The 15,194-nt window shown below is 37.4% G+C and overlaps 1 protein-coding gene across 1 annotated transcript; it reads left to right on the top strand.

Annotated features, from left to right (window-relative positions):
- Positions 1–12,885: 12,885 nt before the first annotated feature.
- Positions 12,886–14,865, top strand: LOC103602437 (wiskott-Aldrich syndrome protein family member 1-like). Its single transcript, XM_008586837.1, has one exon. It carries the CDS (start codon positions 12,886–12,888, stop codon positions 14,863–14,865), a length of 1,980 nt encoding a protein of 659 aa, XP_008585059.1.
- Positions 14,866–15,194: the final 329 nt, after the last annotated feature.

Here is a 15,194-nt window from a genome sequence, read left to right on the forward strand (position 1 = left end):
TCATGGTTTAGGACTGGGTGATTAGCATTGGAAGCCTCTTAGGGATCATCTAACTAAAGCCCATATTGGAAATACTGATGCCTGGAGAGAAGAAGAGACATGCCCAAGGAATATTAGTATGTTAATGGCATAGAAGATCATAGAGGCCACGTCTCCTAACATATACTCCAGTATACTTCTACGTCAGGCTGTCCCATCCTGCCACCTCGTTCCACATCCTCTGTCCCAGGCAAAAGGCAAAAATATCCCCAGAAAAGAATATAGCCAGTGTCTTCTACTCATATTAACATTTGTCTGTGGTCATCCTCATGGTCTACGAAGAAAGATGGATCAACTCATAAGTATTTCCAAAAATGTGTCCTCAGTAGAAATTTAGCTACTTTGTGTCAATGTATAATGGTCTCCATCTGATAAACATTGACTCAGAAATAACAAACATATAAAAGCTAACGTTTCGTCAGGGCTGACTGTGTGCCAGACACTCTTCTAAATATTCTCCACATATATAATACTTTAATTCTCATAAGAACCCCCTTGAGGTAGGTACAATTATTATTTCCATTTTACAAATCAGAACTGAGGGGCAGAAAGGTTAGGAAACTTTTTCAAGGTTTCCCAGCTATCAAGTTGTGAATTTGGATTTTAGTCCAGGTAGTCTGATTTCAAAACCTATGCTATTAACCACAATGTTATACCGCCTGTCAAAGTAACAATGTAATCAGTAAACGACACAAAAAGAAAACACAGATAACAATATTAACATCAGACAAGACTCATTTCAAAAGATAAAGTATTACATAAGACCACAAATTCAGTATATAGTGCTTTGGTGTCAGCTCCTCAATGAAGATGTAACTGTGATAATCCTATATTAGAAAATAAAGGAATTAAAACATTAAAAATAAATACTTGGTAAAATATAAAAAAGACTTCTTTAAAAATAAGTTTGGTCTTTGCCGCCACCTCCCGACACCATCCCCAGCCTGGCCAAGTGTGCACAGATCAGAGAGGTGCCCAGGTGGAGAAGCAGAAGTTATGCAGAGACCACACACCCTGTGGTGCCAGTGAATGACCCAGCAGGTAGGCCTTGCCTCTGCCACCAGACTCCATCCCCAGCTGGCCGAGTGCGTGTGGATAAGAGAGGTGCCCAGCCGGAGAAGCGGAAGCTCGGTGGAGACCATGCGCCCTGCGGTGCCAGCATGCAACCCAGAAGTAGGCCTTGCCATCGCCACCCAACTCCATCCCCAGCCCAGCCAAGTGCATGCTGGGCAAATAGTCACCTCCCCAGAGAGACCCTAGGCGACCACACACACAAGGCACTAATGGGCAACTGAGCAGACACTGAGGCAGCCATACCAAATTGGCAGCCATGGGAGCATCCTAGCCAGACAATAGTGTCAAACCAGTGGACTGTGAAATCCCCTGTCACAAGGAATGTATATCAAAGGAGAGATACCAGAAGTATGAAAAATCAAGAAAGTACACCACCAAAGGGTAATAACTCTCAAGATCTAGATCCTATAAAACAAGAAGCCCTTGAAATGTCTGGCAAGGAATTTTGAGTGATAATTCTAAGGAAACTAAATGAGAAACAAGAAAACTCAGCTAGACAACATGATGAAATGAGGAAAGTATACAGGACCTGAAAGAAGAAATGTACAAGGAAATCAATATCCTGAAAAAGAATGTAGCAGAGCTTGCCGAGCTGAAAAATTCATTCAACGAAATAAAAAACACAATAGAGAGTTTAACCAGCAGGCTTGCAGAAGCAGAAGAGAGAATTTCTGACCTTGAAGATGGGCTGTTTGAAATAACACAGGCAGAAAAAAAAAAATGAAAAAATAATTTAAAACATTGCAGAAAATCTAAGAGAGATATCAGACAACCTTATGTGCTCAAATATCTGAGTTGTGGGTATTCCAGAAGGAGAGGAAAAAGGCGGTTGCATTGAAAACATATTCAACAAAATAGTGGCAGAAAATTTCCCAGGTATAGGAAGACACATACCTTCAGATTCAGGAAGCTCAAATATCCCCACACGTATTCAACCCAAAATGTCTTCTCCAAGACATGTTATGGTCAAATTGGCAATACTCAAAGACAAAGAGAGAATTTTAAAAGCTGCAAGAGAGAAGTGTCAAATCACCTATAAGGGAGCCCCAATCAGACTAACATCAGACTTTTCATCACAAACCCTAAAAGACAGAAAGGGATGGATGATATATTCAAAATACTAAAAGACAGAGATTGCCAGCCAAGAATACTATACCCTGCAAGACTATCCATCCAAAATGAAGGGCAAATAGTATATTTCTCAGACAAACAAAAACTGCGGGAGTTCACTACCACACGACCACCCTTACAAGAAATTCTCAAGGGAGTACTGGGTTTGGTACCTGAAAAATAAGTACCACTGCCATAAAAACTCAAGAAAAATCAAAACCCACTAGTAAAATAAAAATGGCAACAATGAAAAGAAAAACAAAAAGTTTTTCTACAACCCAAGTAATGAACAAATATGGAAGACAAACAGTAAATCAGAAAGAAAGGAAGAAAAGACACCTAAGACATCCAAACAATAATCAATAAAATGCTAGGATTAAATCAACACTTTTCAACAACTCTTAATGTAAAAGGATTAAATTCCCCAATCAAAAGACACAGAGTGGCTGACTGGATTAAAAGGAGGACCCAACTATATGCTGCCTTCAAGAGACCCACCTCACCTATAAAGAATCACATAGACTAAGAGTGAAAGGATGGAATAAGATTTACCATGTAAACAGAAATGAAAAATGAGCTGGAGTAGCTAGTCTTATATCTGATAAAATAGACTTTAAACTAAAAACCATAAAAAGAGATAATAAGAGCCACTACATAATGATAAAAGGTTTGATCCATCAAGAAGCCGTAACAATTAAATAAATATGCACCCAATATTGGAGCAGCCAGATTTATAAAGCAAACTCTATTAGACCTAAAGAAGGAAATAGACAGTAACACCATAATAGCAGGTGACCTGAACACCCCACTATCAATATTGGACAGATCATCTAGGCAAAGAATCAGCAGAGAAAGACAAAATTTAAACAACACTCTAGACCAATTAGACTTGGCAGATATCTACAGAACATTCCATCCAACAACCTCAGAATATTCATTCTTCTCATTAGAACATGGAACATTCTCCAGGATAGATCAAATGCTAGGTCACAAATCAAGTATCAACAAAATCAAAAAAATTGGAATTATCACATGTATATTTTCAGACCACAATGGGTTAAAATTAGAAATCAATAACAAATGAAATTCTGGAAACTATACAAACACATGGAAATTACACAGAATTCTACTTAATGACATATGGGTCCAAGAAGAAATCAAACAGGAAATCAAAAAATTTATTGAAACGAATAAAAAGAATGATACATCATACCAAAACCTGTCAGATACTGCAAAAGAAGTACAAAGGGGGAAATTTTTCACATTTAATGCTTACTTCAGGAGAATGGAAAAATGGCAAGTGAACAACCTAATACTTCACCTTAAAGAACTAGAAAAACAGGGAACAATCCAAACCCATTAAGATCAGAGCAGAACTTAATGAAATATTAACCCAAACAATAATACAAAAGATCAATGAATCAAAAAGTTCTTTTTTAAAAAAAGATAAATAAAATTGACAAACCATTATCACGGCTAACTAAAAAAGAAGAGAAGATCCAAATAACAAAAGCTAGAAATGAAAAGGTGATACTACAACTAATACCTCTGAAATACAAGGAATCATTAGAGACCACTATAAACAATTATATGCCAACAAATTTGAAAATCTGGAGGAAATGGATAAATTTCTGGACACACACAAACTACCAAAACTGAGCCTAGATGATGTAGAAAATCTGAACAGACCAATAACAACAAAAGAGATTGAAGCTGTTATCAGAAGACTCCCAACAATGAAAAGCCCATGACCAGATGGATTCACAGCAGAATTCTACCAAACATTCAAAGAGGAATTGACACCAATTGTCTACAAACTATTCCAAAGGATTAAAACATAGGCAATTCTCCCAAACTCATTCAATGAAGCAAACATCACCATGATACCAAAACCAGGTAAAGATACACTAAAAAAGAAAACTAAAGGCCAATATCCTTGACAAAAATAGATGCAAAAATCCTCAATAAAATACTAGCTAACAGAATACAGCAACACATACGCAAAATTATACACCAGGATCAAGTGGGATTCATCCCCAGGATGCAAGGTTGGATCAACATAGGCAAATCAGTAAATGTGATACACCATATTAATAAAATCAAATGCAAGGACCATATGATCATCTCAAAAGATACTGAAAATGCATTTGATAAAATTCAACATCCATTCATGACAAAGACCCTCTATAAGTTGGGTACCGATGGAAAGTATCTCAACATAATTAAAGCCATATATGATAAACCCACTGCCAATATCATCCTGAATTGGGAAAAGCTGAAAACTTTTCCTTTAAGAACAGGAACTAGACAAGGATGCCTACTCTCACCACTCCTATTCAACATAGTGTTGGAAGTACTAGCCAGAGCAATCAGAGAAGAGAAGGAAATAAAGGGCATCCAGATTGGAAAAGATGAAGTCAAACTGTCCCTGTTTGCAGATGATATGATCCTATATATTGAATAGCGTAAAGCCTCTACAAAAAAACTCTGGGAGTTGATAAATGATTTCAGCAAAGTAGCAGGATACAAAATCAACACACAAATATCAGTAAGCATTTCTATTCTCCAAGAGTGAACATGCAGAAGAGAAATCAAGAAAGCCTGCCCATTTACAATAGCCACCCAAAAAATAAAATACTTAGGAATTGAGTTAACCAAGGATGTGAAAAATCTCTATAATGAGAACTACAAACCACTGCTGAGAGAAATTAAAGAGGATACAAGAAGATGGAAAGATATCCTATGCTTTTGGATTAGAAGAATCAACATAGTGAAAATGTCCATACTACCCAAAGTGATATACAAATTCTATGCAATCCCCATCAAAATTCCAGTAACATTTTTCTCAGAAATGGAAAAAACTATCCAGACATTTATATGGAATAACAAAAGACCACACATAGCCAAAGCAATTCTAAGCAAAAAAAATAAAGTTGGAGTCATAACACTACCTGACTTTAAACTATACTACAAAGCTGTAATAACAAAAGTGGCATGGTACTGGCATAAAATCAGACACACTGATCAGCGGAATAGAATAGAGTATCCAGAAATCAACCCACACTCCTACAGCCATCTGATATTTGCCAATTGCATCAAATCTATACACTGGGGAAGAGAATGCCTCTTCAGCAAATGCTGGTGGGATAACTGGATATCTATATGCAGAAGAATGAAACTAGACCCATACCTCTCACCATATACTAAAATCAACTCAAAATGGATTAAAGAATTAAATATACACATTGAAACAATAAAACTTCTTACAGAAAATATAGGAGAAATACTTCAGGAAGTAGGACTGGGCACAGACTTCATGAATATGACCTCAAAATCACAGGCAACCAAAGGAAAAATAAAGAAATGGGATTATATCAAACTAAAAACCTTCTGCACAGCAAAAGAAACAATTAACAGAGTTAAAAGACCACCAACGGAGTGGGAGAAAATATTTGCAAAGTATATGTCTGACAAGGGATTAATATCCAGAATATACAAGGAACTGAAACAACTTTACCAAAAAAAATACAAACAAGTAACCCAATTAAAAAAATGGGCAAAAGAGCTAAATAGGCATTTCTCAAAGGAAGATACATGAATGGCCAACAGACACATGAAAGAAAGCTCAACATCACTCAGCATTCGGGAAATGCAAATCAAAATCACACTGAGATACCATCTCACCCCAGTTAGAATGGCTAATATCCAAAAGACTGTGAATGATAAGTGCTTGCAAGGTTGTATAGAAAAAGGGACTCTAATACGTTGTTGGTGGGACTGCAAAATGGTGCAGCCTCTATGGAAAATGGTATGGAGGTTCCTCAAACAATTGCAGATAGATCTATCATATGACCCAGATATCCCACTGTTGGGAATATACCCAGATGAATGGAAATCATCAAGTCGAAGTTATACCTGTTCTCCAGTATTCATTGCAGCACTCTTTACAATAGCTAAGAGTTGGAAGCAGCCTAAATGTCCATCATCAGATGAGTGTATACGGAAACTGGTATATCTACACAATGGAATACTACTCTGCTATAAAAAAGAATGAAATACTGCCATTTGCACCGACATGGATGGACCTAGAGAGAATTATATTAAGTGAAAGAAGTCAGGCACAGAAAGAGAAATATCACATGTTCTGACTTATGTGTGGGAGCTAAATATAAATAAATAAATACACAAACAACCTTGGGGGGTGGGAGGGAAGAAGACACAACAATTACAATTCCTTGAAGTTGATACGACAAGCAAACAGAAAGGACATTGTTGGGAGGAAGGGGGGAGAGGGACAAGGGAGGGAGGTTTCGGTAATGGGCCACAATAATCAACCACATTGTATATTGAGAAAATAAAATAAATAAGTTTGGTCTTTATTGCTTTTATGCATTTTTAGTTTTTTCAGATTGTCTTAGTAGCCTAATGTATAGCCAAATATGTTAATATTTCAGTGGCATATGCAAAGAAGGTGTATTTTCTTGTGTCAGGCAATAGAGTTTGATATAGATCTATTAAATCACCTTTACACAGTAGATTTACTCAGATCTTCTCCATTCTTGCTGAGTTTTGGTGTATGGTGTTTCCTTTTTTTTTTTTTTTGTCTTTTTTCGTGTCCAGCAACGGATCACAACCCTCAGTGTCGCGCCCGTACTGGACCGGGACCAGCAACGGGATCGCAACCCTTGGTGCTGCGCCCGCACCTCGCTCAGCCAGTGAGCGGGAACCGGTCTGTATGTGGGATCCGAACCCTCGGCGGGAGCGCCGCCGCACTCCCAAGCGGCACACTGTAGCAGTGCACCACCGGGCCGGCCCTGGTGTATGGTGTTTCTGTTTTTCTTTGTATTTGTTCCATTTGTGCTTTATTTATTTTAATGTTACATTATTTGCTATGCAAAGATTCATGACTCATAAATTCATTATGCATTATACTTGGAATAAAGTATTCCTCATATTTTGTTTAACTTGTGTATGTGATTTCAATCTTGTCTGACATAGATGTTGTAACTGTAACTTTTTTTGTTGTTGTTATCTATCCTTACTTTCATCTTTCTAAGCCACTTTGTGTTAGATACCTAACATAATTTGATTTTAAGATTCCCTTCAAAAATCATCTCCCCCAAGAAGTCTTTCTCGACAGCCAACTTCCACTTTCCAAATAAGGAGCCCCTTAACCAGCACTATTTTTTTTTATAACATAACACTTCTCACCACTTGAAATTATATTATATATTGATTTATTTACCTGTTAATTTTCATCTCACCCAATAGACTGTAAACCCCATGAGGGCAGAGGCTTTTTCTATTGCAATTCACTACTGTAATCCTTGTGCTTCATGCACTTCCCTTTTAAAAAAAAAATAATTAGTTTATCACATTGACATCTGTTGGTATAAAATATACCTTTGGTCTTATTTCTAACATGCTATTTTAAATAATTCCCTGTTTCTAATACTTCTTTAGTTTCCTAGCTTTTGCTATATATCTTGTGACATTTATTTCAAGTGTGTGTCCCTCTTTATTCTGCTAATTTGGAAAATATAAATTTCTTTTTTTTCTATCTGCACTTTCTACCTAGCTTTTCTCTTTCAGTACCATGGCTTTAAATAACATCTACACATTGATAATATGAAATTTTCATTTTTAGATGTAATCTGTCCCCAAAATGCCTGACTATGCTTATTGTTTACTTTCCATTTCCACCTTGTCCTCCTCTTCATTTTCTTCCAAAACTATTCCTCCTCTTTAACACATATTTTGTGTTTTTTATTTATTTTTTATTGTACATACATGTGGGGTACAACGTTGACTTTCAATAATTGTATAGAATGTGGAGTGGTTAGATCAGAATAGTTAGCTTATTCATCATTACAATATGCAATCATTCTTTGTGTCCATTGAACAATTCCTCATTAGTCCCCCTCCATCTCCCCTTCCGTACACTTTTCCACCTCTAATTTTCTAAACATTCAACATATTACTGTGATTGCTGTTTCTTTCTCTCTGTCTATCTCTCTTTATTGCTCATTTGTTTATTTATGGATTCATCTCTGAGCTATGAGTGAGCACATGTGATTTATCCCTCTGAGCTTTGCTTATTTCACTCAGCATAAGTTTCTCCAGGTTCATCCATGTTGTTGCAAATGGTAGAATTTCATTCGTTTTATGGCTGAGTAGTATTCCATGGTGTATAATACCACAATTTCCTTATTTAGTCATCCCTCAATGGACATTTATGTTGCTTCAATCACCTGGCTATTGTAAATATAGCTGCAATAAACATGGAAGGGCAGGTATCCCTTTGACCTGATGTTTTCCATTCCTCTGGATATATCCCCAGGAGTGGGATTGCTGGATCATATGGAAGTTCTATCTGTAGCTGTTTGAGGACCCTGCATGCTGTTCTCCATAATGGCTGTACTAGTTTACTGTCCCACCAACACTGCAGGAGGGTTCCTCTCTCTCGACGTCCTCACCAGCATTTGTTATTCTCTGTCTTTTTTTATTATGGCCAGTCTGATTGGGGTGAAATGATATCTCAAAGTGGTTTTGATTTGCATTTCCCTGATGATTAGTGATGTTGAGAATTTTTTCATATACCTGTTGGCCATTTGTATGTCTTCCTTCAAGAAATGTCTATACAGCTCCTTTGCCCATTTTTAAATTGGATTATTTGTTTTTTTGTTGTAAAGTTGTCTGAGCTCTTTGTATATTCTGGATATTAATCCCTTGTCAGATGCATAATTTGCAAATATCTTCTCCCATTCTGTAGAATGTCTTTTCACTCTATTGATTGTTTCCCTTGCTGTGCAGAAGCTTTTTAGCTTGATATAATCCCATTTGTTTATTAGGATGGTTCAACATACATAAGTCAATACTGTGATGCACCACATGAACAAAGTCAAGAACAAAAACCATATTATCTCAATAGATGCAGAAAAAGCATTTGACAAAATTCAACATCTCTTCACAATAAAGTCTCTCAACAAATTAGGTATAGAGGGAAGGTATTTCAACATAGTAAAAGCCATATATGATAAACTCACTGTCGATATCATCCTGAATAGGGAAAAGCTGAAAGCTTTGTCCTTAAGATCAGAAGTAAGACAAGGATACCTGCTCTCTCCACTCCAGTTTAACATAGTATTGGAAGTACTTGTCAGAGCAATTAGACAAGAGAAAGAAATAAAGGGCATCCAAAAAGTTAAAGAGGAATTCAAATTTTCCCTGTTGGCAGATGACATGATTCTATATATAGAAAACCCAAGAGGCTCTACCAAAAAAAAACCCTTAGAGCTGATAAATGAATTAAGTAAGGTTGCAGGATACAAAATCAACATGCAAAAATCAGTAGCATTTTTATACAACAACAACAAACTGGAAGAAAAAGAGATCAAGAAAGCCAGTCCATTTTACAACAGTCTCCAGAAAAACAGAACACCTGGGAATAAATCTAACCAAAGAGGTGAAAGATCTCCACAATGAGAACTAGAAATCATTTCTAAAACAAATTAAAGAAGACACTAAGAGATGGGAAGACATTCCTTGTTCGTGGATTGGAAGAATCAATGTAGCAAAAATGTCCATACTACCTAAAGCTATCTACAGATTCAATGCAACTCCCATCAAAAGACCAATGACAATCTTCACAGAAATAGAAAAAGCAACCCTAACATTCATATGGAACAACAAAAGACCCTGAATAGCCAAAGAAATCCTGACAAAAAAGTAAAGCCAGAGACATTACACTTCCTGACTTCAAACTATATTACAAATCTGTAGTAACAAATACACCATGATACTGGGATAAAAACAGACACATGGAGCAATGGAACAGAATGGAGAACTCTGAAATCAACCCATGTATTTACAGCCAACTGATCTTTGACAAAGGCACCAAGAATACACCTTGGGGAAAAGACTGCCTCTTCAATAAATGGTGCTGGGAAAACTGGATATCCATTTGTAGAAGAATGAAACTTGATCCATACCTTTCACCTTATACCAAAATCAACTAAATATGGATTAGAGACCTAAATATAATGCCTGAAACTTTAAAACTCCTAGAAGAAAACACAGGGGAAACACTGCAGGATTTAGCACTGGGCAATGATTTTATGAACAACACCCCAAAAGCACAGGCAATAAAGCATATTTTAAACAAAACCACTTCTCACCACCTTTACCACTAATACTATCTTGGTACATTCTGTATTACCTCTTCCAGGATTGCTATCACAGCCTTCTAACTGGTCACCCTGCATCTATTCTTAAAACTCTAGAATTCACTCTCTGCCCAACAGCCAGAGTGATTTTTTAAAACATAAATTGGATTACATATCTCCCCTGCTTAAATACCTCAATGGATTCTAATGACTCTCAGATTAAGATCCAAACTCTTTACCATGCCCTTCAGGTGCATGATCTGCCAACCCCTCAAATCTCATCTAATACCATTCTCCTAGCCACAGTGCCCCAGGCTGAGTCTTATACAGGGCATGCTGTTCCTGCTTCAGGGCATTTGCATTTTCTGGTACATCTGAGTGGAAATCTCTCTTCCCTGTTCCTAGCACAATTAAGCACGTACTTGTTATGGGTTGACTTGTGTCCCTCAAAAAAAAAAATGTTGAAATCTTAATCCCCACTGCCTCACAATTTAACATTATGTGTAAATAGGGTCATTTCAAATGTAATTAGCTAAGTTAAGATGAGTTCATACTGAAGGAGGGTGGACCCAGAATCCAATATGATTGGTGTCCTGATAAGAAGAGGGTCCTATGAAGAAAGAGAGAAATAGGGAGAATCTCATGGAAAGATGAAGTTAGGGATTGGAGCTATGCTACCACAAGCCAAGGAATGCCTGGGAATACCATTTCTGGAAGAGGCAAGGAAGGATCCTCTCCTCGAGGATTCAGAGATGACAGCCTGGCAGACACCTAGATTTTGGATTTCTAGCCTCCGGAACAGTGAGAGATTAAATTTCTATTGTTTTGAACCATCAAGTTTGTGGGACTGTTTTAACAGCTTTAGGAATCTACTACAGTAGTTGAATAAATATTGTCATCTAAAATAATTGCTGTAATTATAATTTTATATTCAAGGTTGTCTCTTGATTTCAGTATATATTGTATCCTTGCTATTAAAAAAAAAAAAAACTAACATGCTTGCTACTGTAAAACTTTTGTCAATGACCCCCCCTCCAATTTTTGTTTCTTTGTTGTACTAAATGTATATTTTCAAGTTTACAATATTGACATTTTGTTCTGAAATCATAATGTTGCAACATTGGGTTATTGCCAAGGCATTATTACTCACACTTGGGGAGATGGACTTACATGGGTACTTTCCATGTGCCTTTTCCCAAAAGTCTACAGATTCCCTCTGCAGTTACTGGCATAATTAATCCTCCTTTTATTTTTGAATAAATCCCTGCTTATTGTTATAGCTAATTAGCTCTGATAAGTTAAGACTTCTGCCTTCATCTTCTTCCCATCTAAACAGTCCTGGCAGGTTATTTTTTCTCTGTGTCAGTGTGAAAGTATAAAAGATGGATAGACATTCTGTATCTTTCCTCCCAGAAGACTCACTTGCCCTCTTCAGTCCACTTCCTTCTGGATTAGGAAGTATAAGTGACACTTTTTAAGATGTTGTCCATTTTCTTCCAGCCAATAAATACTACCCTCAGTCTTATCACTGAACCACTCTTCAAAAGTATGGATAAAAGTTATGTGCCAGTATCTAAAATACTTTTTCTCTTGGTCCCTGGAAACCACTTTCTCTAGTGTGTAGTAGGAGATTATGACCCATTGCTTTTTTTTATAGTGCTGATGTATTTTTATCATTTTAAAACTTATTTTTGTTCATCTAATTTTTTTTGAGACTGTTCTAGTCATCCTGATGAGACATGCTGATGGCATATACTGTAGTGCTAGTAAGGTAGGTGGAGAGAAGTGGATACAATTTGGGATATATTTTGGGGTAGAACTGACTGGGCTTTGTGACTGGGAGTGGAACTGCGGGAGAGGTGCCAAAGATAAAGCTAATTTTTAGGTTTTTGGCATGAACAACTGAACTGATGGAACTGCCATACTCAGAGATAAGGGATACAGGGAAAAGAATTAGAGTTGGGTAGATCTTGAGAAGAAGTTTGAGATGGCTGTATGATATCCAAGTGGACCTTAGAAGTCACATCACAACTGGAAGGTAATTTTGGAATCAGTGAGAGATAGGTGCTATTTAAGGTCATACAAGTAAGCTGAAAATCGCATGCAATAGTTTGTTCTCAAGACTGGAAACGTTAAATGAGAGGTTAGGTAATAGCTTTATTTCAGCCTTTCTACAGTGTGTCCCTCCACCTTTGTGAAACTGGCTCCAGGATACAGCAGGCCAGAGGGGCATGGCGATTACTTGGAGGCATTATTCTCCCACCGCTGACGCAACCAGAAGATTCTGACATAGAGCTTTGTTGCCAAATCACCGCTTAAAAACTTAGAGCAAGCTCTCATCCTCAGACGAGGGCACCCTCTGCCATAGCCGGATGTTTTCCGCAAGGCTTAAAAATCAATGAAGACTGTGGCAGATCTAAGAAAAGGTGCGGATGCCTAAAAGAAGCTAAGGCGGCAGTGTCCCCCACCTTTTTCAACGACCTGACACGAATCCGAAATGTCGGTAAATGAAGAGAAAGATGAAAGGCATTCAAATCAACCTGTGATGCCCAGAAAAATTCAAGATGAGTTAGTTAATGTAATCCAGACGTCTTTAAACAATATAGCTGCACAAGTAAGTAATCTAAATAAATATGCTGAAGACCTTTTTGGGAAACTATCTAAAGATGTTGATGGGGTCTCTTGCAGACTTACAGCTTTACAAGAACACATAATCCAGTTAACTGATAATAACTTTAAGGATCCAAACAAAGAATTGTCCTTGAAAACTACAGAATCAAGAAAGACTTTTGAAAGCACTACTCAAACACAACAGGTATGCTCCTTCAAGCCGTTACCTGTTAAAATGTGTGAGAAACGAGATGCTTGTGTACAGACATCACCTCTCAATATGCCTACTCCTTGTTATCAAGATGATACAGAAGGATTGAAGATTTATCCTGATACTTCGCATTGCTTTGAACTTTGTAAAGACAATATTATAGCTAAGAGTAAAGAACAAAAGGGGGGAAAGCTCAAGCAAAAGAAGAAACACCTAGATCATCCCAAGGAACCAGAAAGCATGCCTCAAAGTCAACTGATTGAAAATGAAGTTTCAGTAAAGTACAGCCAAGCTGCTTGTGAAGAGGTCTCTCATTCATATGTGAATCAACCAACTGCAAGTACCTCATTTTCCTTTTACCCATTTAGTGAAATTGGTATGCATCTAACAAGAGCTGTAGGAAAAGCATTATCCAGCCCTCTACATCTGCCAGTGAATGGAACCAGAGACCTAAAAAATTCACTTACCTACGTCAGTTATGGAACTGGAAGGGGAAAAGAGTTTCAACCTGAACCTAAAGTTCGTCTTAAAACAGAGGTGTTTGTGAGTCCCACAGCACCACCTACGGCACCTCCATTACCACCGAATTGGTTAGCTCTATCAAGAGCCTCAAAGATGGAAAATACTTCCTCAATTATACATTTCCCATCTCAGCTTCCATCACCTGTTTTTAGAGCTCCAGCTGCAGCATCACCTCTTGATTGCCTGCAGACTACTCCTGAGGCAGCTTTTCCAATCATTCCTCGTAAAACAGACTTTTCTCCTCCGGTACCTGAGCCTTTCCAATATTACCAACTGACAACAGATAATACACTCCTGCTAGGTGAAGATCAGAGAATGTCTCCACCTCTATCTCCTTTTCCAGTAACCTCACACAGAATTGAAACAGAAGACACAGATATACTTACAGAAGACACAGTTACAGTTAGAGAAGACACAGTTACAGTGGTCACAGTTACAGATCTAGTGGGCTGTGCTTCAGTTACACAGTCGCCACCATCTTTAGTTTTTCCATCTACCAGGTCTTCTTTTGCACAATCATCAAGACCTTCAGTTGCAAAATCACAAAGACCTTCTGTTCCATCAACACCAAGATCTTCACTTTCACCAGCAACAAGATATCTGATTCCACCACTAACAAGATCTTCAATTGCACCATTACCAAGATCTTCAACTCCACAAACATCACGAAGTTCAGTTCCACTATTATCTGCATGTCCACATGCATCAAGATCTTCAGTTCCATCACCAAAATGTTCATTTACCCAGTCACCAAGAAGTTCAGTTGCTACATTGTCAAGACGTTTAGATGGACAATCATCAAGATTTTCAGTTGCTCCATCAGGAAGGTCTTCAGCAGCACAATCAGCAAAGCATTTGATACCGCCACAAACAAGATGTTCAAGTTTGAAGTCAACAAGATCTTTTAGACTACAGTCATTGCTTGCTTTTGTACAGTCACCACCATCTTGCATTTTAAGCCCTCAGGCTCTAACAGTGTCCCAATCTTCAGCAGCTCCAGTTAGCCCTGATTTAAAACTTTTATCAACTTCACCAATATTCAGTAAAGCAAGGAGTACCCTGATGGAAGCAATTAGAAAAGGTGTTCCATTACGCAAAACTAAAGATCAGTGTGTAGTGAAACCCAAAATGTAGAATTCTAGAAATGAAGTTTCATTCTGACCTGTCATAAACCTAGGGAAAACATTTCTGGTAAATCAGAGAATAAGGCTGATTTGATGAAGGAAAATTAAAAATAAATCCCAGTAAGTTAATAGCTGTCTATTGTCTTATTCTTTGCAAATTAAGTCATTACTAATAATTTGCAATTTTCTTTAGAATAAACTACTAACTTCCTATTTTTTTCCAAGAGAACTGTTATCACATACTCCACACTAGATATTTTACAGTTTTTTTAAGAACATAAATTATTCAACTAAACCAACACTTCTAAGTATTAAGAGCAGACAACTTTTAAAGTATAT

The sequence above is a fragment of the Galeopterus variegatus genome, unplaced genomic scaffold (genome assembly GCF_000696425.1).
Source record: "Galeopterus variegatus unplaced genomic scaffold, G_variegatus-3.0.2 Scaffold4149, whole genome shotgun sequence".
Classification (NCBI taxonomy): Eukaryota; Metazoa; Chordata; class Mammalia; order Dermoptera; family Cynocephalidae; genus Galeopterus; species Galeopterus variegatus.

Coding starts and splice junctions, on each gene's coding strand:
- LOC103602437 (XM_008586837.1), top strand. CDS start 12,886: ATGTCGGTAAATGAAGAGAAAGATGAAAGGCATTCAAATCAACCTGTG.